The 25,085-nt window shown below is 36.4% G+C and overlaps 2 protein-coding genes and 1 long non-coding RNA gene across 5 annotated transcripts; all 3 read right to left on the bottom strand.

The window, feature by feature from the left end:
• Positions 1-640: 640 nt before the first annotated feature.
• On the bottom strand, positions 641-11,332 carry LOC100247100 (histidine kinase 1). Of its 3 annotated transcripts, none has more exons than XR_002029983.2 (14): positions 10,873-11,331; positions 10,036-10,278; positions 9,141-9,932; positions 8,666-8,913; positions 7,892-8,051; positions 7,407-7,533; positions 7,166-7,255; positions 4,910-5,104; positions 4,754-4,823; positions 4,491-4,533; positions 3,881-4,021; positions 2,069-3,265; positions 1,021-1,823; positions 641-880 (listed from the first exon to the last, which is right to left on the bottom strand). XR_002029983.2 is itself a non-coding variant. In XM_002265212.4 (14 exons), exons 1-14 carry the CDS (start codon positions 11,056-11,058, stop codon positions 848-850), a joined length of 3,654 nt encoding a protein of 1,217 aa, XP_002265248.2. In that variant the 5' UTR covers positions 11,059-11,332; the 3' UTR covers positions 641-847. The 3 variants fall into 3 exon arrangements, 2 of the variants coding, with proteins under 2 accessions (XP_002265248.2, XP_019075174.1); XM_002265212.4 differs by having other exon boundaries at positions 1,695-1,823; positions 10,873-11,332; XM_019219629.2 differs by lacking the exon at positions 641-880 and having other exon boundaries at positions 986-1,823.
• Positions 11,333-13,495: 2,163 nt separating this feature from the next.
• Positions 13,496-19,777, bottom strand: LOC100241964 (protein EARLY-RESPONSIVE TO DEHYDRATION 7, chloroplastic). Its single transcript, XM_019219568.2, has 5 exons — positions 19,242-19,777; positions 16,656-18,425; positions 15,503-15,669; positions 14,235-14,319; positions 13,496-13,880 (listed from the first exon to the last, which is right to left on the bottom strand). Exons 2-5 carry the CDS (start codon positions 17,531-17,533, stop codon positions 13,697-13,699), a joined length of 1,314 nt encoding a protein of 437 aa, XP_019075113.1. The 5' UTR covers positions 17,534-18,425; positions 19,242-19,777; the 3' UTR covers positions 13,496-13,696.
• A 55-nt stretch (positions 19,778-19,832) lies between these two features.
• On the bottom strand, positions 19,833-24,882 carry LOC132252651 (uncharacterized). Its single transcript, XR_009465557.1, has 3 exons — positions 24,495-24,882; positions 20,054-20,165; positions 19,833-19,981 (listed from the first exon to the last, which is right to left on the bottom strand). It is a non-coding gene; the product is annotated as an uncharacterized LOC132252651 (long non-coding RNA).
• Positions 24,883-25,085: the final 203 nt, after the last annotated feature.

The following is a 25,085-nucleotide window of genomic DNA, read 5'->3' as shown; positions in this document are numbered from 1 at the left end:
GGGTTACTCAAAACACTTGTCCAATATCCCACATTGAGATTACGAATTGACTACTATCTTTTGTAATAACATACTCTTAGCTATGGTTCTTTTTAAATCTAATAGATTTTTACAATTTTAAAACATGTCTACATGATCACGAGGAATTCACTATATACAGTGTTAAGAACTTGTTAGCATTATGAGATGCAGCAATCACCCTATGGACTCATTGTCATGGGTAGACCCCACACATGGCATCGATGCTTGATAGCCCAACCTGTTAGTGTGCCACGTGTGCATTGCGAAGCCCCTCATGCCCGCTTGCAGCATATATAAATATGAGGCTTTGCGCTACTACGAGATAAGGAAATAAAGTTGCACTTAAGCAAAACAAATATGACCTTAAGCTATAGTTTGGATGTATTTCTTATTTTTCTTTTAGTTTTGTAAACAAAAAGTAACTATAACTTTTATATAAAAATACGAACTCCTAAGAAAAAAAAATACAAATAGACGCTAAATTAATTAATTAAAAAATATGACTTCTTTTTACAAAATTGGGTGTAAACAAATAAACCATAGAGAGCCCCATGATATCAAATTACAGCTAAAACAATCCAGCAAATAAGGTTTTGTTTTGAGTGTGAAATGAGTGGAATGAAGAACAGGAGAAGAAGTCTTTCATTTTTGCTACAGAATTCAAGAGAGTTTGAGTTTGCACCAAAAACAGAAGATGAGAAGAAATGAAATAGAGCTCCTGGAACTGGAACCAGGTTCATACAACATCCATATTCTAATCAAAATCCTCAACTAGTATTAACAGTGAATTTTCCTTTTCAACAGCAAGTTGTTCCCAGAATTCCTTCTATTCACCATTAGGCCTCAATTCCTGCATGAACTGGAATGAGATTGGGGTTAAAAGTATCCCCAAAGCCAGTAAACGACAATAAAACTTAGGGAATAAAAAGAGAGGGAGGGAGTCTAGAGGATCAGAGTAACAAGATGGAAAAAGAAAGGGAATTTACTCATCAACATTACCTATTAGTTACAGCCTTAAAAACAAATTCGATTCATGGTGTTATGGTGTCACAATCTCCTCCATTTGGATCAACAATAAAGCTACATAAACCTACAGGGTTAAATAAACTTCATTTAGCTGGTCAGTTCCTGGCCAGATTTAGATCAGTTTATGGCCTTGGAAACTAATCACCCATCTCTGAGCTGCACTTGGTCAAGCTCTGTCTGCATTAACTCCCACCAATTCCCACATTTCAGAAAGCATCCTACCCTCAAAAAATTAAAGCAGTCTTGTTCCTGCAGTCTACCCAGAATGCTCTGGTTGATACGCTAGTGTACAGTCATATACAAACTGGAAGCTGCACTCATCTGTAGGACATGAAGAACCAACTAAGGAAGTACAACCGTACAAAGATTTCAAATCTTGCATTGCCATATGCCAGTTACACCATCCTTATCCCATCAAGACAAAAAAGGAAAATTGGATTATTTTCTGTTTACTATTATGCCCTTTTGTTTTTTAATACATTGGCGTGCTGCCTAAGCCTGCAGCTTGTTAGCTATTGCTAGTGTGATTATGCAGTTGTGCTGACTGTGACAAAACAAAGTTAGGCCATTCTTTTTGTAAGTGAAAGAATGGTAGACACCATCAGCCTGTAGTCAATTGGCTTTGTAAGATAAGCATCCATACCAACCTCCAAACATTTGGCTTCATCTGATGACATTGCATGGGCTGTCAGTGCAACAATGGGAATGTGCAAACTTGTTCCCTCTTCTGACTTTCTTATTGTTTTTGTTGCTTCATAACCATCCATCTTGGGCATCTGTTTGTCACAAAGACAATAAAGTTCAGAAGATGCACATCATAGTTCAAAATGCAGATGTTCACAGAATAAAATTATCCAGTTCCTAGGATTATAGTATGTTCCATGTTAGTATATACATACCAAAGCAACATTTTGTTAGCATTTCTTCTGGAATCTCTCCCAAAAGAAAGCAAAAACATTTAAAATAGCAAAACTATGATCTTATGAAGCATTGGCAAAATATGAATTTAACAGTTCCTTACTTGACAATCCATTAGGATCAAGTCATATGGCAGGGAATCATGGATTTGTGTTTGACACCTTGTTCTGCCATCTTGCAAAAGACATTTCCCTCTACTCTCCTCTGCACCAGGCATACATTTCAAAGCATCTACTGCCTGCAGTCCATCTCCTACAGCTATGACTGTTGCTCCCATTTTTTCAAGCATTATGGTTGCAACTCTCTGGAGAACTGGTGTATCTTCAGCAAGCAGTATTCGTAAGCCTTCTAGAGATTTCTGTCCATTCACAGTCTTTCCTGAATAAGAATTACCATGCTCTTTCGGACAAGTGCTGATCAAATGTTGTTCTTGGCCTCTACAATTTTCACATTCAGCTTCTGTTAAAGGGGATGTGCTCTTGTTGCACATCAACTTGTGTCCTTCATTTCCAGCATCATGTGAATTTGGCCTTATTTGATGTGGATCCTCTGTCCTCAAATTATTTTCTGTTGAATATACTTGAGTAAATTCAACTAAACAACTGTTAGCTGTCTGGTATTGCGATGGACAAGGTTTTCTGATCCTGTCTTTTTGTTTTTCTGCAATATGATATGCATTGATAGACTTATGACTACCCATTTCAGACCTATCAGAATCATCAGAGCTGGGAACCTCCTCAAAATGGGTAGAATCAATTTCAAGAGATTCATGCAAATTACCTTCTATTCTTGTACTTTTCAAACCATTCAAAATTCTCCCTTGCATTTCAAGATCCCTCCCCTTTATGACAGCTTCCAAAATATGCACCACTTTTGACTTGTATAATGGTTTATTAACCATTAATAAATGCCCTTTCCTGCGGAGCTCCATCTTTATGAAATTGGAAGTATCATGGTTTAGTATCCATGCAAACCTTGCTTTTCCATGGTATTTGTCAAGGAAGTTAAGCTGTTCCCTCCATATATCTGTGCTCCAGTCCAGTAGCCCTATGTCAACAATTATGACAAAAACTGAGGCCCTTGTGTCTTGTATGTTTGGTGCTTCAGTTTTCAAAGGTTCACTTGGTAAACATTGCATAACAAGGCCACCATTAGGAACTGAACTTCTGGCTCGAAAAAGTTGCCCCAGAATTTGAGTCAGTTCATTCCATTCTGATGCTTCCCAAGTGAACACACCATTCTTCCGTAACCACTGGGACATAATCAACCTACCCATACTACCACTTAGTGCAAGCAGTACCTGCATTCAGATTTTGAACAATTTTGTGCACATCAGTTGGATTGAATCAATATGTTTTCACCTGAACTGAACATGAATCTACAGTGTTGACCATGTGGCTTTTCCTTGTTTAACTAATTCTTGTTGTCCATTTTTTGTGGGGGTGGGTTGTTGAGTGAAGTTCCCAAGCTGACAGAGAGACAGAATTTTCTGCTTACTGCAGATGACTTGTGTGTCTGTGCACATGCTTTTCTCTTCTTTTTTTTGGCATTGTGAAACAAATCAACAATTTGTTGGGAGCAAGCTTATACTACTACAGTATTGTTGCACATTGTAAGTGACTAACCTTTTTTAATATAACATACAACCTAAAGACAAATGCAGAATGCATTATACAATAGATACTAGAAAAATTCAGTTGAAACACCTAGTCTTAGTTGTGTTGCTGAAGGGAAGGAGAAAAAAAGAAAGGTGTGCGAGTCTTCTGGGTGTTGATGCTTTAGTTCCAAAAATATAAACTCAAATGGACTAGATGATGAAAATATAAGTCATAATTTTTTTCCTATCATTAGAAACCAAATAGTGTGTTAAGAGGTAACAAAGCCATAAATGGGAAATGAAAGCAACTTTACTCACTACTAGGCTATGCTCCCCAAATTCTAGTTGACAATGCTGTCCTGCTCCCTCTATAGGTGTATTGAGAAGCAAGTAGAGTTGCATTATAGTCCCTGGACTATTCTTCTTCACAACCTTGATTTCTCCACCCATCTTGTTAACCTGTGAGTACCTCTCACATCAGAAAATAGAATAAGGATATTCACATAGAAGTAGAGGGGAGCATAAAACATTGAAAAAAAAGAACTAATTTGTCTTTCACTGAATTGTAGTGATGCATTAGTTGCAGTTCAGATGTTGAAAGATGAATTGACACATGCATGACAGACATCTAAGATCAGTGTGCTATGGGCAATTAGGCTCTACAGAAGATGCAAAAATACAAATGGCTGTCTAAAGGTTGAGTAATTTGCAAATGAGGGTGATATAATCAGGATGAGTGAATGGATAGGAGAACTACTAGGACTATGAAATAGTGGTGTTGGACCCCTTCAATAATTGAAGTTATCCATATGCCATGGAAAGGAGTGTGGTTTCTTCTGAGACCTAAATTGAGAATTTATATTATTGATGCAGAATGATTTTCCTTGTCATGCATGACAGATACATATAAGTTGTAAACTTAACTCACCAAAGTTCGTACAATGCATAGGCCAAGACCGGTGCCACCATGACTGAAAAATAGAAAAAAAGAAAAAAGAAAATCATAAAGTGGAATATTCAATTTTCAGTTGTTCCGTGGATCATTTGCAAAAGCATTTGCGTATAGTATGTTTCTTATGGCATTAAAACAATAAACCAACATGAATACTAGAATGTGCTTTCATTAATTAAATCCTTCCAATTTACAAGTGCATCAACCAGTGAGGACAGTGAAACTTGAATACTACTTACGTTCGAGTTGTTGAGGGGTCAGCCTGCTCAAAGCTTTCAAATACTGACTCCCATTTGCTTGGATCAATTCCTGCAAAGAAATGTTAGAAAGAGTGAGTCACTAAGAAGCAGAAGGTTTAATCTTGCAGTAGTAGCAGATAACTGTAAAGCCCATACCACAGCCAGTGTCATCCACTTCAAACCAAAGAGTCATCTTGTTGTTTTTCTTGCAAGCCCTCTTGGCATGGTTCCGATGTTGCTTGAACTTTGCTTTAAGTGCAGATCGTGATGCCTTCTGATTGAGGGGAAACTTCCCAGAGTTACCATAGGCATTTGAATTCTCACACCATCCTCGCAGAATAATGTGACCCGCTGTAAGCAATTTGAAACTTTAGTTCATGTGAGTTTGCTTTCCTACAAAATTGATGATGTGGATTGATACAGATTTACAGGGATCCTACGATTTTGGATGAAATTACTTATCCACAAGAACTCTATTTTTTTGTTTTCCCTTTTATTTATATTGCCATATATGCACTCACAAAACAGATTAAGGTTTGCCATATTAGATGTTGTGAAATGGTGGCACAATCTTTTAAGAGGGGTCATAAGTGCAAAATCATATCAAGCTCGTAAGCTAACTTATTCATCCATAAATGAGAAAATATGACCAGGACTTGAAATAATTATTAAAAAAAGAAAAAAGAAAAAAAAAAAAGAAGAAGCATTAGCAGAAAAGTGTGTGCAGATTTCTTTGATAAGTATTTATATTGACTAGTGGAAACAGAGAGGGTTGATACATCCATAAACATAAATGCTAACAACTTAAGATATATGAAACAATAAATTTAGTATATTTTTTAAGGAAATGGATGTATATCGCAATCCATATTTTATCTTAAGTGTATCTTATGATACATATATGAGGTTAATTGCATGAGTTTTAAAATTGAATTTTTATTTTATTTATAATTAGTTTTACTTTTATCTTTTCTCCCAAAGGAGTGTGAAAACACATAAGAACTCTTGAACGGAAATGGAAAAGAGATCTAATTCTAGTTCCTTCAAGTATTTTTCATAATTTTAAAGAACAATAGAATTGAAACTTTTTTGTTAAAAGAATTATTATATTAATTGTTTAAAGTGTACAAAATGGGTTAGAAATTGATCACAAAGGGAAAAAGAGGTCAAATAATCCTACATGAAAAGCTACATGGTTGTTATCAAAGGCCATAATGGAAGTTAAGTAAATTTGTTCTTACAATGAATATTGGATAATTTTCATTTGAATGTTTTGAATGGGGATTGGTGAATAAAATCTTTTACTTAATATACTACAAATTTTTAATTTTTTTTTTTAATGGGGAAGAAATGATGGCGAAGATGAACAGTTGAAACTTTGGAGACAACACATAAAAACATATATGTCAACATATATAAGCACATATGTCTAATAATAATTTGGAACTAAAAATTTAAAAAGTCTATTCTTGTGGATATTGTGATAAGCCTATACATTAAACTCTTTTTTTTTTTTTTTTTAGATTGATCTTTTTAGAACTCTAATATTCAATGTTTTCATACCATATAGTATTGTTTAATTCTTTAAATCTTATAGCCTTTCATGAAATTGGTTATATATTACTCTCTATTTTATGCTTCCAATATATATATATGCACATATATGCATATTTTTTCTATTTATGCTTCACTGTATAAAAAAAAACTTACGATACACTATACAATATGATACATAATATGGAAAAATTGAAAAACAATACACGATGCATTTTACAAGTTCACAACCATGACCATAAGAGCAAATGGCAACTGAAATGAGAAATCAAGATAACTCTCCTCTTATAAACCTTCTATAAACTGACGAATAGAAGAAACCCCCAGAGAAGAAGAAAACTATATTATCTTCAACCTTGTGCTTATCCATAGCCAGGAGAGCCAGAAAATGGTTGACATGTTGGGATATGCTTGTAGGCTTGTGAAATATGAGAGACATTAAGGTGGTGTTTGTTTTTTTACTTAATTCTAAATAGAACCTTAATGCTTAATAGTGTTAAACGTTAGGTTGTTTGTTTTTGTAGTATTTTATTTCTATTAAGTATTAAAAAGTAAAAAAAACCAATATGTTATTTTTTCTATTTAGAAAAAGCTACATATTTTGGCTTTTTCTATTTAGTAAAAAGTTTATAATAAGTCATGAAAAAGTAGAAAAACAACAACCTAAATTCTAAAACTAAATTGCTTTCAGCAAAAAGTCAAAAAAACAAACACCACCTAACTCTTTTTAACTGGGATTTTAAGAAATTTTCCATAAAAAACCATGAATAATGAGTTTTTCCTTCCCCCATTCAATTACTCAAGCTGCAATATTGCACAACTAGAACTTGCCTTTAGCAATAGGAAAGCTGAACTTACATGTTGTAAACTTGATAGAATTGCTGATTAGATTTGCAAATATTTGAACAACTCTAGCAGAGTCTCCTCGAACTAACTTTGGCATATCATCTACAAAATAAGTATAGAAACCAATAACACAAATAAAAAACAGATATTAGAAGACAAATGATCATTTTATTCAACTGGTTACCTCAGTTCTTTCAGATTTATTATTAGAGTTGTGGTGGAGGGCTTCAAACAATGAATATTATTGTCATACCTGAGAGATCTAGAACAGTCTCCACATTGTGGTTAATGCACTGCACAGAGAACATATCGACGAGTCCTTCAAGTTCTCGTCCCAAGTCAAATTCAGCATCTTCCAGAACCAGTTTCCCAGATTCCACCTATATGAAGTTTTTAAAGATGGTGCAAAAATGAGTTTCAAGGGAGAATTTCAGTTTTTGGATTAAAACAATAGTACTTCAGAACATATTTCTGCTCCTAATTATATAATTTTTGAAACAACATTGTTAACTAACATAAGCTTGTACCAAGCACATGGATGTCAGCAAGGCCAGCTAACCCTCAAACTTTTGATAAGTCAGTTGGCTATTAAACATCTGATCAGTGTTTGCTAGTGATTGACTGATTCTCTCACTCAATAGATCATATACAAACTTTTATTATCTTCCTACACATCAATTGTTATAATATACTTATCCTGCCCATAAACAAAACATTAAGCATGTCTTCATAGCGCACCTTGCTGATGTCCAAAATGTTGTTTAGAAGTCGGAGTAGAGCAGTTGAGCATTTACGAATCTGGGTAACTGTTGCATATTGTTCATTTGTGAGACAATCATCGCATATAAGAATGTCCAGCAACCCAATCACTGCAGCCATAGGTGTTCTCAGTTCATGACTGTAACACAACACAAACAATAATTAATCTCCCATAGTAACTGACATAAAACTCAGATGAGTCCTCAAGCATATAGCCTACAGTTTCCTAAGAAAGAAATAAACATCTAAAGAAACAGTGAAGGTTAGATATCAAGATGCACATCAGCAGACCAATCAAGCATGTATAATATCAGTTTCAATAAGAATCTGCAGACCAAAGGCAAGGTGGAAATTAATGGAAACAAGGAATTAGACCTGAAACTGGGTGTCATGTCATAATTTGAATGGAAATCTTCTATGGAAAAGAAAGAAAAAAAAAAAAAAAAAAAAAGAAGAAAAGGAAAGAAAATTTATATCATTGGAAAAGTACTCAAATGAGAATGAAGCTTTCATCACTATAAGGGAATTGTTTTTCAACTGATAAAAAGTGTGGTCTATTATTTAAAGGTCATTTAACTAATTAAATATAAGTTCATGTTCCCATGTGTTATGCTTAAATTGAGTCATATTTGATGCTGCTAACCCCATTGGAAGATATCCTCTGGTCTATCATTCTCGTTCCTCCAATAAATAAATTCACTCCATGTCATAAACTATTTGTCAGTATAATCTAAAAGTCAGATTAATACTAACCTCATGTTTGCTAAAAACTGGCTTTTATAGTTGCTTGATGCCTCAGCCCGCCTTCTTGCATCAAGATGGCTTATCAGCTCTGCTCTTAGTTTCATTTCTTTTGACACTCCATTTGTCAATATCAAAATGCAAACACATCCAATGACTAAAATACACAGAGATGCAGATATTAGTATGATCAATGTTTTGAGGGCTCTCTCCTCGACCTTCCCCATTATGTATTTTCTTGGAATGATGATAACCCCCACCTGCACAAAGTGTTACCTTTTTTAATTTCTTGATAGCTTATAATAATATATAACATGAGCCAATCAACCAACAAATGAAAGCATTGGCATTCTTTAGCATAACGAAACACAAAGCACTCCATTTGTAAACTCTTCTACCTGGTCTCCAACACCTTCCTACAAGTTCTTGAAACCGTAGAACCTAAGTTTTGATGCAAGGTAGGAGTAAACATAGTTAAAAAACTTACCATGGGAAGTCTCTTTAAATTTAGAAAAAACGAGTCAATATAATAATGCTCATGACCAAGCTTGGCATTCTCCACGTGAACCACATGACTTGGAGGAAATTTGTAGCCATAGGTTCTTTGGAGCCACTCAGCTCCCAAGCGTATGACTCGATCCTCAGAATCGATAGCCAGCATAAGCTTCGGCCCAGTTGATGAATTTGTTAACAAAGGAGCATTTGTTGAAGTAGCTAGTAAATATCCCTCTTGAGAGGTCAAATAAATGTGCCCACTGTGAACTTCCACAAGTTCTTTCATCAGCTGGCCGACACTATAGAGTGCTGTTGTGACACCTACAACAGCCACTATACTTTGATTGGATGGATCCCAAACTGGCAATGCTGCTGAAAGTAACGGTGAATCTGTATACTTGCTAACTGCTACATGCCAGGAAGCTACACCATCGGGAACTTGTGATAGGCCTGCAATGTTGATTTGATCATCTGGAGGGATTGCTTTTGGCTTTCCTATTCTCTCACCAGATACAGGATCTAGTGGCACATGATACCAAATTGCTGAAATGTTACTGTGTATGGATTGATCATTCCACCCTTGATGAGATGACAGTGTATTGGAATTGTAAGACCCACTGATTGAATAATTGACAAGATCAGAGAAGATGTAGAATGTATTGTTACTCCTGTGATCTCTATGAAAAGCCTGGACAAAACCGTTCCTGTAGTTTATGGTTATCGCATTGAGAGCTTTACGGCTTGCAAATAGTGCCCATGTTACATCCCTCATCACTTCATACAGCTGCTCAGAGTCAGAATCAAAATGTTAATGAACACTATTGCCCAACAGACCAGAAAATATTGAGGAATAACAATTTTAACAGAAGAATGGCTAAGTAATCAACCTCAACTTGTTGTGCTTGAGTAGTGGGTTTGCTATACCGTTTGATTACATACTCTGACAGCTTAACCTGGGCTGTTGTTATTTCAACAGTAGAATTCAAGATGTTCCACATTCTTAATATGGGACGCTGTAGAAGTTCATAGCGAAGGCCGTATGCTAAGCTGTTTATGGATTTCGTTGTATAGATCCTTGTGAAGTGCCATGTCAAGATTGTTAGCAGTCCAATTAAAATAGCTAGCATGACCTGCAGAAAACCATGAACACAAGGTAATTTGTTGATCCTCCAAATTGGTGTTTCTACGTATACACAGAAATTATATTTTCCAATACAGAATAAGTTCTTGTAGTTTACAAAAGACGGAATATCTTACAGTTCATGAAAAAGGAAAATACACAAATTATTCCTTTATTGCTGGAAGAGGCAAAAAATCAAGTGCACAATTACGGCTGGGAAAGGGGATATGAGGCCAAAGATAAGAACAGCATCAGTAGAATCTCAAGCAACTGGGAGAAGGCAATGAACTAGTATTGCTTAAGCAGAGATGGGAACGTTTCATGGATTGTGGGTGACCATATAGTTCTGCCATTAAGTTGACACAGTGGCTATTCCTTACCAAGATGCTCTACCCCTCATGTCTGAAATATTCCTCTTGAGCCTTAGCAGGCATAAGATGATTGCATTCAAGATAATTTAATGTGCATCATCAAGATTAATCATACTAAGTTATGCACATCAATATTCACAGGCATGTCTAATTGTATAGTTCATATCCGAGTTAATTGTCATAACAATACCACAAATTCATTATACTAAAGTGCAAAGAAAATTTCCACCAACCATGATAGCAAGGCGAGCAACGAAGACACTGTAGTAGGATGAGAGACAACTGTTACTTGGATACTGGAATTCTTCTTGTTGGACTTCCCTATGGAAAATTCTTCGACCATGAGGAGCTTGGTTTCTTCTCCAAGGACTGACAAAACCAGAGATTCTGTTGAAGACCCTTCTCAGGTGTGACCCCATTGGCTCGGTTGGAGACGGTGGAGATTCAAAACTTACAGGGTGGGTTCTATTTGCTTTCTCTGCCACACCTTCTTCTTTCGGGACTATGAAAATGAAACGAGCTTCCAGTATATGATTAGCAACAATGTTTGAGAGAGAGAGAGAAAGAGAGAGAGAGAGAGAGAAATAGAGAATTCTTGGGTTTGTGGTTTATTTTACTGCTGGTGTCATTTCCCACTTTATGAAGGCACATTTGTTTGCAATGTTCCAAAGTGAGGGTGTGGTCTTATTCCTCATCCACACCTCCCTCCTTTTTGCAAATGTCTTTGCTAAATTTGACCGTTAATTATGGGAATTTAAGCAGGAAATAGATTCAGATCACTACAATCCTGGGTGTGCCCCATGTCGACTATGGGAACTATGCTATTGGCCCATGGTTGGAAACATAAAGGTTCAAGGTGTCAAATTCTTTCCTTTTCTGGGGTGGTCACCTTCTGTCTATTGCCTAAGCGGTAGGTGTTCTCTCTGAGTGGAGTGAGTTGGGGAATGTTCAAGAAATAAGAGTTTTAATGATGTGATCCAACTACAATAATCCCCATCAAATTACAAGTCGTCAATACTGGGTAATCGCCCAAGCAATTAATTTTCCGAAAAAAAAAACCATAAAAAAGAAAGAAAGAGAAAAAATAATAATAATTAGTTATTACGGCTTATCAAATGATGAGATGGGCAATTTGGCCATATGGGAATCCTGGAGATCCGGGTTGCGGCATAAGGGATGGGGTTACAATTTAGTGACTTACAACTTACAAGGCATAGCCTATGAGCTTCATGTAGAGTCAAATTAGTCCCACAAAAGGCAAATCGCAAATTAAAAAATGGGTTAAAAGTAATAATAAGAATAAGACTAGGTGTTGATCTTATCTCCAGAGGGGGGTAGTGCGGGTCCGATAGCAAGGGGCGGCTAAATTTAATCACACAAAGCATGGGTGTGCATTATGTGGCTTGACTAGGCATGCATCATAGCCTCTAGAACATAAAATTAGTGATTCCAACTCAGTAATCCATCATCCCCGTCCGTAGGGGAGGGTTATATGGATTGCTTTGCTTATTAACACCCACTGAAGCTAAGGCACCGGCGCGTGTTTCACCTTTTAAAGTTTAAAGTAACAAAGGGGATTAGTGGGAATAAATATCTTGAGTTAATTTATTGGTCCTGGTTTTCTTGTCTTATTGATGTAGCGCTGGGAATCCTTTATCCTTAAACTTGTAAAGCCAGAGCAGATTTCCTTCATAGGTCTGCTGTCCTCTTCCTTTGAGATTATCTTGGGAGGTAAAAGAAAAATCTAGGTTTCATTTTCAGGTTTAGCTTTCTCTTTCGCAAAGCCCATTTCTGTAGGAAAAAGAAATAATAGAAAAAGAAAAGACCGGCATGGGATGGCAAGGTGTGTGGGTGGATGAACCATTTGATAATTGAGGGTGTGTTTGTCCACTAAAGGAAGATCTGATTCGTTTATGTGGACTGAGGTTGAAAAAGTCCATGGCCATTGAGGGAGCTAGTGGAGCAAATTAAAAGGAACACAAACTCACACATACTCATCTCTTCATCCCCACGTTGATGCCAGCCAACCCCTTTTATGTACGGTCATAAGTGTGGTATATACTCATCTTCACTCATACTCGTAACCAATCTTGTGAGTCAACCACGTATTCTAATGTGGTCTACTCTTGTCAATCATCAAAGAGTTGTTGGGTTCCACCAAATTGTTTGATTATGACAGGCGGGGCCCCTCAGTGTAATGCTTGAAGCAAAGGGTATTGCCATCAACCCTATCTCCTCAACAAGTGTTGATCCCATACCTGATCTTGAAAAAAGTCCCCCAAGATATCATGGCCCCATTGGCAAGGATCCTTGTTGATGCTGATACAAGCACCAGAATAAAGCAGCACGATCTTCTGAATCACGCTACCAAACACATATATTCTGCCTTGTCTCTCTACATGCCCTGCCCAAGCCAACGAAAACGATATTTACTTTTGACTAGTGAAATACTAGGAACCGTCTCTCCTCATATATTCACCTAACACACCCTCATAGTTGAGAACTAGTAATCCCACTTACACCATGGGAGTGCTGGGCAGTGGGAACACCCATTTTCATGTTGGTTCCAACTATAATTTTTCATCAGATAAGGAAATCCAAAATCAAACCAACCTGGGGGCACTTCTTAATTTCTCCATCCCAGAACTCCAAGGAAAATGCCACAGATTACTTCAGATCGGTCTGGCTCTTTGAGTTTGTATCAAACCTACATGCAACATTTGGTTTGGTGATGGCTCCCTTCCTCTTCCTCGGCACTGTCTGGATTAATGACCTTTTACTGGGACCATTCAATTTCAGCAGGAAGTTTTGAGTATGTCCAAATCGACCCTAGATAACTAGTAACTCATCCTTTAAACCTAACTTTGGAGAGGCCCAATCCAATAAAATCGTTTTCCAGTTGATTCTTGTGACAAACTCACATTCATGTAATCCTTACAACATAAAACAAACAAATAATATAACTACAAAGAAGGTACACACACTGAAACTTTCACCTACAGATTAACAATATGCACAGCAGCAATCAAAATTTCAATAATCACATCCTATCAACGGTTACTTGGATCTCTTAGCCACCTTCTCAGCTGCAGCAGCTTTAGCAGCAGCCAGGCTGGTAGGTTTAATAACACTTTTTGGGTTGAAAGCTTTCCGGATCTTAAAAACAGCCCATGCAGCCCCTACAGCATGACCTGCAGCATCAAGCCCTGTATTTGTTGCCTGACCTGCTTGCTCCCCATACCTGCATCATCGTAAATGCAGCCCTCCAAATTTATGAGTTCATCCTTACAGAAGGATAATGTCTTACTGTTCTTTTACTCTGTTACGTCAAAGAAAAAGTAACCAAAAAAAAAAAATACTGTTGTTTTACTCTATCTGGAAATTTCCAAACAGGGCCTTAGTTTTGAAATCAATAATATATATCAAGGATAGACAAAACTCCAGTTATTACTGCTGGCAAAAAATTAGAAGTATATAATGGGGGAAGAAATAGTCCCATTGAATAGAGAGGGTCCTAAAGACTTGGCTGATTTCTATTGTATTTTACTTCTTTTTCCTGAATGCTTTAAAATAAAAAATATCATGTGAAGTCTACCTATGTGACACAAGTCCAGTGGTCACAGTGGATGATGTTGACATAACATTCCTTCCGGCTACTTCAACCGCATCACAGACCTTACCTATTTCACGAGAGGTAAAAAAAAAAGAAAAAAATACACAAAAATAAAATAAAACAAAATAAACTGCATTAGGAAGCAGAGCCATACACATGTGGAAAGCACCAATAAAAATTTAATCTAGGGTAATGTTGACCTAGGAACAATTGTACTTGTCTTAAAAGTTTAGATGCAGTAAATGAACTTATTTCCACACAATTCACTCCTATTTTGGGGCTTCGTGTGAGTGTGTGCTGGTGTTGGAAGGTTGGGGGAGTCCAGTGGTGGAGGGGTTTGGGACTGACATAAATATCCATTAAATTATCATTGGAAAGAAGTGAAACCATATTCTATAGGATAGATGGGCTTATGATTTTCCATTAACTTGATCTAGATATTGCTTAAGATGCAGATAATTCAAGTGCTTGATTTCCTATATAAGCACTATAGACATATTCCATCATGGAAAAGCATAGATCAGGGCTTTGCAAACCGATCTGCCTATATCACATAGGTTGCTAAAGTAAGCAGAGAACTTGAATAAACTCCCTTCCTGTTGGACCAGCTACCTCTTGGGCAGCATGTTTACTTCATATAAATCTATTGTAAGACTGTGAAGAGAGCTAAGCTTGCTCTCTGGGAATATCAAGCTTGGAAATTAAAACATATATGAAGATAATGTTCATGCAAAAGGAACTATTCCAGATAGAAAGAATGCTAAATGTCTATAATTTGACAGGAGCCGGGTGCATGGAATTCAAATTATCAACAAGTTTGATCCCTTGTAAGATGAAAAAACATATAAATTGTCCCTTTCCCATATCCAATATCATACGATCTACACAGTGTGAAATATCAACTTTCACCCCATTCAATGTATCTTAACTCAAATAACCAGCTTAATCCTTGAAGGCTGGAACAACATGGTGAAATTTCAAATTTGTTTATCTTATCTATTCACAAGCAGTGTCGTAGTGATTTGTCCTCAAAAACTAAAGCTAATAATTTTCAACTTCCAGAAAAGAGCTGTGTTTAATGTAATTTCATTGCATGACAATCCCAAATTTATACTTACATATATAGAACACACATTGTTCTAGCGCATAAAATAAATAAAGGTGTAAACAAAGGTTATTAACCATTTTCTCCAGCAATATCTCTTATTAATGAGCATAATAGCATAAAGAGTTTGAGATGATCAACATACTAAATCCATCCAGAGAAGCAAGGACCATTTCTCCAGGCATGAAGCCAAAAAATTTCTTGCCAACTCTTGAGTTTGCCACAGAACCTGTGAAGAATCCAGAAACCTTCACAACTCCAGAGAGGACCCCAGTAGCTACTTTCTCAGTCACCAATGTGACTCTCTCTACCCTACAGGAACAGTAAAAGCATAAAATCATATGTGGCTGTTTAGTATTAAGCAACTACTCCTAGGAAGACCAAAAAGACCCTGAGAGCTAATCAGCATCTAAGTCCCCGCCTAATGTTCGTGCTAGATGAACTTGTAAAATAATCAAAGCATACTGGTTGGAACTTAAATGGACCTATTTTTTAACAATAACATAGCACCCAAGGTGAAGGTCCATCACTCAAGACAGGTCAAAATTGAAGAAAACAGACCACTACTGGATAGTGAGGGTCCAAAAGATCAATTCTGGAAATGGCAGTGTTTTCACAGGCAATGTTTTATTACTCCCACATAATAGTTGTTAAAGGTGCACCTAGAACCAAGGTGCAACAACTCCCCCTGCTGTTATACCTCGTCTACTAGGGCTCAGTTTGTTGAAGAGGTGTATTTTGTCTCTTTTCTTTTCTTTTTTTTCCTCTTTTTCTTTTCCTTTTTCCTAAATCCTGAATCCTTATTTTAATATAACATATTTGATGATACATAGGCATATAATAAACATTGCATGTCCAAATTTATAGTTTTTATAAAATAGTTTGGGTCTCACTCGCTCATGTGCACCTCGGGCCATTCTCAACAATGTCCATAGTGAACCCAGCAGTTTATTAGACAGCTCAGATAATAATGCCACCCTTTTAAATATTTCCCTAAATGATACTCTTCCAAAAAATTACCACCATATGTGAGGTGGATGCTATTTTTGGTCATCTTCCATGACTGGATTTTACCTTCATATTCAATTTGTATTGGATAGACAAACATAAAACAACCTTAAGTTTTGTCATGAATGACAAAATAAATATAGAAGTGCAAACAAACAACTAAGTGAGAGACAGGGAGTCCAAACTGCAGGTACAACTAAAAAAAAAACAAAGCAAAACAAAACAAAAACAATATTAAAACAGATGAGCAATGTAAAAACAAGTGTATATAGAAAAATAGCAATCCAAACCTTTTCATATTCTTCATAGTTTGGGGACTAATCTCCGTGTTGGAAGCAGGCGACATCCTTTTCTTCAAAAACTCATTCCCCCATTTCAACCTATCCACGGTCACATCCCCACACCACAAAATCCCCTTGACCAGCTGCCCAGATCCGGCAGCAATCAACCTGGCTGCAGTCCCACTATAATCCTCCACATTAGGTGCCAATGTCGTCCAGTACGCAGAGCTCCTTTCTTCCGACAACTCCTTGTCCTTCTCCAACGGCGACAACTTAACTTCCAACACCTCCATCCCCTCCTTTGATACGTCCACCACCTTGGTAAAACTGCTGTAATGCTCCAAAATTCCATCCAACATCTCCACCAATGGCTCCTGTCCCTTGGGCACAATCGTCAAACCATAATTCAACCGATTCTCCCCTTCGTTCCCCTCATCATCGCTCGAATCCGACCCCGATCCATTCTCCTTCATTGCGCGAAGAGAGAAGAAGTAATGCGAGCCGTCAACCTTCACCGACGCCTCATCTTTGGCCAACGGCCACTGGATCTCCTGGCCGACGCGGGCGAGAACGGCGACAATGTTATTCCCCTGCCAGAGACGAATGATAGATAGATCGCCGGATGCGAGCTCGACGCTGTACTGCTTGTCGATGAGGTGGAGGATGACGCCGGGTAACATGACGAGAACCTCTTCAAGGGATTCAGGAGGAGCAGTAGGGTGAGGGTTTTCTGGGAAGAGATTTTCGACCAAGTCTCTCATGTCGATGGAAGGATAGAGAGAGGAAGATGAAGAATTCGGGTTTGAGATGAAGGGAGGAGGGTCCGCTTGGATGATCTCAGGATACAGAGAGTTTGGTTTGTTAGGGTTAGGGTTTTGGGAAGCCATTGTTGAACCGAGAGACAATGATTGGGAAATGAATGGAAGTTATGTAGAGCGAACATGGCAGAGGGAGAGAGACTTTTAACGTAACTGTCTTGGGACCTTCCCGCGCAGCGTTCGGTACAATATGGTTTTAATTTGCATGACAAGAATGCCCTCGCTTGTCGGGAGAATTTACGGTGTTGGAAGTGGCTACCACCAAATATAGGGGGTTTTTAATGGTTGTATCTCATTGCAATTTGGCTGCTATTTTTATTCCACATTCTGAAAACCTGAGAAAGAGTTCCATATTTCATGAAGTCCACACAAGACCTCCAGGCCAGAGTCTAAGGCAAGACATGGCGCTACAATTTGTGCCTTTTTTTGCCTGTGTTTTTACATTGGCTTCTTGGTACACCTTACAGCTTCAAAACAACACTGCCCTTGTTCTAAACCATAAGTAGCTTCCAACTTCAGGATTTACTGGATTCCAACACTAACATCCTTCAGGCATGGTATCATATCCCAACCCTGTTTTCGAAATTTTTGAGGCAAATATATATTCTTGTTCAATTCAACCGAGGCCTTTTTTCTTCACCAATGTAAGTTCCCACCAGTAAATAGAATTGAACAGAAAAATCAGAACTTCATGGATTATATAAGCAAAAGTATATTGCCGTCAAGTATTGTTGTAGAGTTCAGTTAAACCAAAAATTGAAGATGATATCTCAAACGAAAACTCCTTCAAATTTCAACAAGAAAGTACAGATCTCCATTGGACCTCAACAACAAGAGTTGAATTATCCACAGGACCTCCTTTGAGTGGAGTTGGTTCCTCTCCACTGTCATCTTCAACTTTCCAGGTCTTCTTTGTCATCTCAGACTTCTCTTGGTTTGTTGACAAACTCATCTCCTTTATCTGCAAGTTTGAATCCCAATCAAGCAAAACTAAATTCATAATTATGGTATGACTCTTGCAGCCAGGTTATGCTTTCAGGAAATCCCAATTCATCCATTACAAAAAGGAACATGGACAGTTCTTGGATAGCATGAAGAAGAACATATCCAGAGCCAATAATAAGTGGAGTCAAATATGATTCTAATACCAACGAATAATTGCAATTCCTTCATATTCTTGAAAAACTGTCTACTTTTTTTCCTATAAAAATTCTATCTTAGGGATCAAGGCATCAAGTTATGAAAGATTACATCCACCATATATACATAAATTCCAGACCAAAATCATGTCTGAGAAGGGGATTCACTAAGCACAACCGACGCATATATAGACTCTGTTTGGTTCCTGGAAAATTTGTGGGAATGAAAATAGAGAAAAAAAAAAACTAAAAAAGAAGTGAAGGAAAATAAAAATTAGATTTGAAGTCAACAAATTATTTTTATATGACATTTCAAATTCATATCCTTTTTTTTAAGACTTTTCAAACTCATTTCAATTATTTTAACTTTTATATATAAAGATTAATAATTTTAAAATACATAAGTTTCTAATTAATTTTAATTTTTTTTCATATTTCCATAGTAAAACCAAATAAGAGAAAATCATTTTCCATATTATATTTTTTTCTTTCCTAAATATTTTCCAAGAACCAAACATAGCCCAACATTTTTTTTCCTTAGCACTTTTATAGAACTAAACATACCGATAGTTTATAGAATATCTAGGAAGGAAAAAAGAACTGGTAAAAAAAAAAAGCATAATAAGAAGCTCATATACCTTTTTCCTAGTAGAAAACATCTTCCTTGGTTCAACTTTTGACATTGTAGAATATTCAACATCTTCACCAGCCTATCCATGTTTCACAACATGAAATATTGATTAGAGAAGTAAATCTATTCCATTTACTTAACTATTTGGAACAAAATTACTTCATTGATTGCAGCTTATAAGATTCAACAGATCAATGCTCCAAACAAGTACTTGTATTCTTTTAAGTTGTAAGAACAAAAAAGATCTGTCATTATAGTCAGGTACAAAATCCATTAGCTTTTTAAACTGGACATTTATAATTTCAAAAGCCAGTGGTGAAGAACTTAAAAGGAACTGTTAACTTCAAATTTCCATCTTTTTATGATCCTCAACTGCAATTTTGTACTCAACATTTTGAAAGAGAACCACATATGGATGTGTTGGAATATGACAACAAAGTTGGTTGAAGACAGGTATTACAGAATAAGCAAAAAAACCTTGTGTATCAGGCAAACAGTAGTTAGGATGTAAGGATTTATTGAGTTTGACTTGAAATGTGTCAGAACAAGATAGATGTGCCAAACAGAGGAGCACACTTCCATCATCCAACTCCTGCAAAACAAAAGCTATAGAGAGAGAGAGTAGATTCTACTGTCATTTCAGACAATCACCTGACGAGTAATCACAGCAACATTAAGGGGTAAACTGTAATTTGGTTCCATGGAACTTGATTTCATCAAATGAGATGTTGTCCAGGACTCTGAATTCTGTAAGAGCAATTGTTTAACAAATTAAGGGGCTATGATGATTAATAAAACATGAGCAGAATCAAGCCATACCTCATGTGTGAAAGCTAAGAGAAGTGGTGAGTAAATTTTCCTGGGCGGTTTTTTGGCACCAGCATGCACCAGCCCCTAGTGGGTTGATGCTCATATAATAGTTTCCTTGAACCTGAATGAGGTCAAATGATCAGGACAAAGAAACTATTTTATCTACAAAAAACTTATTGGTCACCACTAATTTAGTGCCTCTTCTTAATATAACACTTTTACTTATCAAAACAAAGAACTTATTGGTCATCTAAGCTTGAGTCCTTGAAAATTCAGAAGAATCCTTTGAATCTCACTAATGACAATGAAGAATAATTCATCTTATTTATGAATGAATCAGTACATATATATATAAATACATATATATAGGACTCCTTTACACTAAAAAGAAAATAATTACCTAGCTGTACAATCACAAAATTCAGGATCAGATTGGTTAGATTTACAGTGAAGAAAAAAAAATCACAATTAGCCTAAATTAAATAAAAAATATACAAATCATTTGTAATTTTGGATTGTTTTGACTTTCCAACAGAATAGATATATATATAGGTCTCCTTTACACTAAAAAGAAAATAATTACCTAGCTGTGCAATCACAAAATTCAGGATCAGATTGGTTAGATTTACAGTAAAGAAAAAAACAATCACAATTAGCCTAAATTAAATACAAAATGTACAAATCATTCCTAATTTTGGATTGTTTTGACTTCCCAACATTCCCTCTCAATCTGGGGTATAGATATTATCTATTCCTACCTTGTTAGTGATTGCTTGAAATGAGTGATTAGTTAGTTTCTTGGTTAGGATATCATCAAGTTGCCCATTCATTGAAGCATATGGAATGCAAATCAACCCACGATCCAGTTTCTCTTTTATGAAATGTCTATCAATCTCCATATGTTTAGTATGGTCATATTGAATCAAATTATGAGCAATGTCGATGGCTATCTTATTATCACAATATAACTTCATTGATCATTCTGATCTTATTCCAAGATCATCAAGAATAACTGTTAACCAAAGCACTTCACAAATTCCCTGTGTTATTGCTCTAAATTCTACCTCTGCACTCTATCTAGCAACATGCCAACAACTACTTATTTTTTTAAGTAACTAGATTTCCACCCAAAAAGTTATAATAGCCTAATGTTGAACTTCGATTTGTCATTGATCTTGCCCAATCCACATCTATATAAGGCTTCCAAGTTTGGTTCTTCGTTCTTCTTAAACAAAATTCCATTTCTTGGGGTAGCCTTCAGATAGCAGAGAACTCTCTATAATGTTTTTAAACGTGTTTCCCTAAGAGAGTGCATGAATTGGCTCACTACACTCACAAGTGCTTGATAAGGTATGTAACAAGTAGATTAACTTCCTAACTAAATGTTGATACTAGCCTTGATCCGCTACTACAGATTCAAGTGAATCACCTAGCCTATGATTTTGTTCAATTGGAGTTTCACTTAGCTTGCATTCTAGCATCCTTGTTTCTTTAAGAAGATCAAGAGTTTACTTTTGTTGTGACACAAAATTACCATTTCTTGAGTAAGCAACTTCAATTCCTAGAAAATACTGTAATTTTCCTAACTCTTTTATCTCAAAATCCCTGTTAAACCATTGTTTAAGTTGTTTTACTTCCTCCAAATCATCACCCTTGACAATCATAAAAAGGGTAGAATTTGATAAAGAGAGTGCAATCTCCCTAATTCTGCTGAAACTCCATCTCTATCATGGCCTTGGTGAACCTTCTAAACCAAGCTCTAGGAGATTGTTTAAGTCCATACAATCCCTTCTTGAGCTCGCACACACGGTTAGTTGTAAACCTTTTATTAAACCCTGGTAGAGTATCCATATACACCTCCTCCTATAAATCACCATGTAAAAATCATTTCTAATATCAAATTGTTGTAACGTCCAATCATGGTTAGTTTCTAATAACAATAAAATTCTAACAGTATTTATCTTTGCCACTAGTGCAAAAGTCTACCGGTAATCCACTCCATAGGTTTGGGTACAGCCCTTGACAACCAATCTAGCCTTATACCTTTCTAAAGTCCTATAAGCTCTATATTTTATAGTAAACACCCATTTACACCCCATTAGTTTCTTTCCTTAAGGAAGTTCCACAATCTCCCAATGTTTTTTTTTTCTCCAAAACTTTCATCTACTCACTCGTGGCGTTTCTCCAATTCTCATCCCTATGAGCCTTTTAGACTGTTTGTGGGATTTCAATGGGATTTAGTTGTGTGAGGAAGACTTAGTGTGACGACGACCATTATTGAATGAAATAAAATTAGAGATGGGATGTTAGGTACACTTTCTAGTTCCTTTCCTAAGGGAAATAGGTAAGTGTAAATCATAAACAACCACAGATGGAATAGATGATGACAATAAAGGTAAGGTTGAAGTTTCAATACCTGTTATAGGATCGGATTCTTAGACTTGCATAGGTTCAGGTATGGGTAGCTTCCGCCTTTAGTAAACTTGTAGTAATAAGGTGATTAAAGGACTGACTTTCTCTTGAGTATCACCATTGGACTTTGACGTGGAAGGAATCGATGGGTAAAAGTTGGTTGGTTGGGAGTTGATGATGTCAATAGTGCTGGAAGGAGAAATAATAGATGGGTTAAGGAATGATAGATCTTCCTTATCTTCCATCAAAGTCCCCCTTGATGATAAGGACTAGGGAAAAAGGACTCTTGTTCCATAAATGTAACATCCATAGAGGTGAAAAATTTTCATATAGCCTGGTGATAGCATTTTTATCCTTTTTTTGTTGCTAAATACCCAACAAAAACACATTTAAAAGCATGTGGATCAAGTTTGTTGTGGTATCGAGCATGGATATGAACAAAGGGCACACAACTAAACACTTTAGGAGGTTGTTTGAAAAATCCATGAAATTTAGGAAAAAACTAAGAGAAAATAACCATTAGACTTCTGTGACCCAAGACCCTAGAGGGAAGTCAATTTATTAAGTGGGAAGCAATCAAAACTCTTTCTCTCTAATGCGACTTAGGAATATTTTTCTGCAACAATAAGGCCTGAGTGACTTCTAATAGGTGTCAATTTTTTTTTTGTTTGACAATGTCGTTTTGCTATGGGACATTTGTGAAAGAGAATTGGTGAATTGACTTCTAATAGCTAAGGGCATCGACAACCTCATTTTTTGTCCTAAAATGATGTTTGAGAATGAAAGTGTAGTCTTAAAGGAATTTAACCCACAGAACATATCTTTCATTCAATTTACATAGGAAATTAAGGTACTTAAGGGTTTAATGGTCACAGCAAAGGATAAACTGTTTTGGTAACAAATGGTATTGCCAATGATGAAGAGATTGCACCATGGCATAAAACTCCTTATCATATGTAAAATACCATTGTTTTGAGTCATTGAATTTTTTTACCAAAGTAGTCTACAAGATTACCATCTTGAATTAAAATACCATCTAACAAGATATGGGCCACATTCATGGGTAAGACATCACAATAAATTTCTTTTGAATAACATCCTAACTTAAATGGAACTAGACACTTCTCTTTAATAGATAAAGAATTTTTATTGACAACTACTTTAAAAGCAAGAATGGGGCTTAGTCTTAAGATTGAACCTAGAAATGGCAGAGTCAAACAACACTTTCATGGTCAAGCCTTATGCTGGTCTTCTTGAGGAAAAAATGATGAGTTAAAAGCTTGAAGTTTCTTGTTCCTAATAATAGGTACAACAAATTTTTTTTTTCATTGTTGCATGAAGTCTCTGAGAAATTCAAGGATGCCTTCCCAAACCAACCCCCCCCCCCCCCCCCCCCCCCCTTCTCTTTTTTTAGTTGCATTGAATTTAAGTTGTGGTGTTTAACTTGGAATTACTAAGGAAAATCAGTCTAATCAAGCAAGCTAAGTTACAAGAATCACTACTAAATCATGCAAAAAGGCAACTCAGGTATTGACTCATTGCAGCCACGGCTAAGCTGTACTAGGCTCGGTCTGATACTTTGAACCTTGGTTTTCTTACTATTAGCTTTAGTATTTTACTTTATTTAGACTTATAGAATTGCTTATAAACAGGGTTAAATACATCAAAGGAATAAAGATTATTCTCAGGAATCAGAATTATTCTAAAAATTAATTATTTTTCTTTCTCATCCTACTTTTCTATATTCTTAACCTAATTTCTATTCTTTTCTCACATATTTTCGTTTTCTCTTCTACCTAAATTTCCTTGTTTCTTATATTCCCTCTCTCTCAAAAGAATAGATTTTGTTATCTTACATTAACTTAGTATCAAAGCAAAATCAACTGATTGTAAGTTTTGGTTGATTTTAGCTACCAGGTTTAGGTTTCTAAGTATTCCATATGGAAACTTCTTTAATAAAATTCCATTCGTGTTGAAACAGAGGAAAAGGAATTTCATAGTGAGTGATAGGCTATACACTTGCAGTGGGGTCATTTACCTCTATCTTCTTGTTCAAAAACTCATTCCTCACTTCCACCTGTCCACGCCACAAGCGCTTTGCCATCCATCTTCTGCACTAAAATGTTGCAAAATTCCATCCAAATTATTCGCCTGCACCGTTCGTCCAACCATAATTCTTCGGCAAAATCTCAAGCTCATCTGGAAGAGAAAAGAACCGATCCCGAACCTGTCTCGTTTCGCCAACGGAAGGGCAGAAGGGAGATGAGAAGTGGGTTTTTGGAAGGGGAATGACCTCTCATGGAAGCGAAAGAAGAGGAGGATGCAGAATCAGGGTATGAGAAGAAACTGATTTCTTAGGGCTTTTGAAAAGAAAACGGAAAAATAAAAATAAAAATAAAAAAGAAGCAAAGTGTTGATCCTACCGTTAACGTCTGGTGAACCTCCCGCGCAGCGTTCGGTACAAAATGATTTAATTTTCATGACGTAAATGCCCTCGCTCGTTGGAAAATTCACGGTTGTAGAAGCGTTGGAGAATTCCCGCCATATCCAACTATTTGTTTTGAAATTTTAGAAAAGAGACAGAGATATTAGTAAAGATTACTGTTTTTGAAAACAATTCTAAAAATCA

The sequence above is a fragment of the Vitis vinifera genome, chromosome 4 (genome assembly GCF_030704535.1).
Source record: "Vitis vinifera cultivar Pinot Noir 40024 chromosome 4, ASM3070453v1".
In the NCBI taxonomy this organism is placed as follows: Eukaryota; Viridiplantae; Streptophyta; class Magnoliopsida; order Vitales; family Vitaceae; genus Vitis; species Vitis vinifera.
The sequence above is the reverse complement of the archived record's forward strand: the minus strand, read 5'-3'. Positions and strand labels throughout refer to the sequence as shown.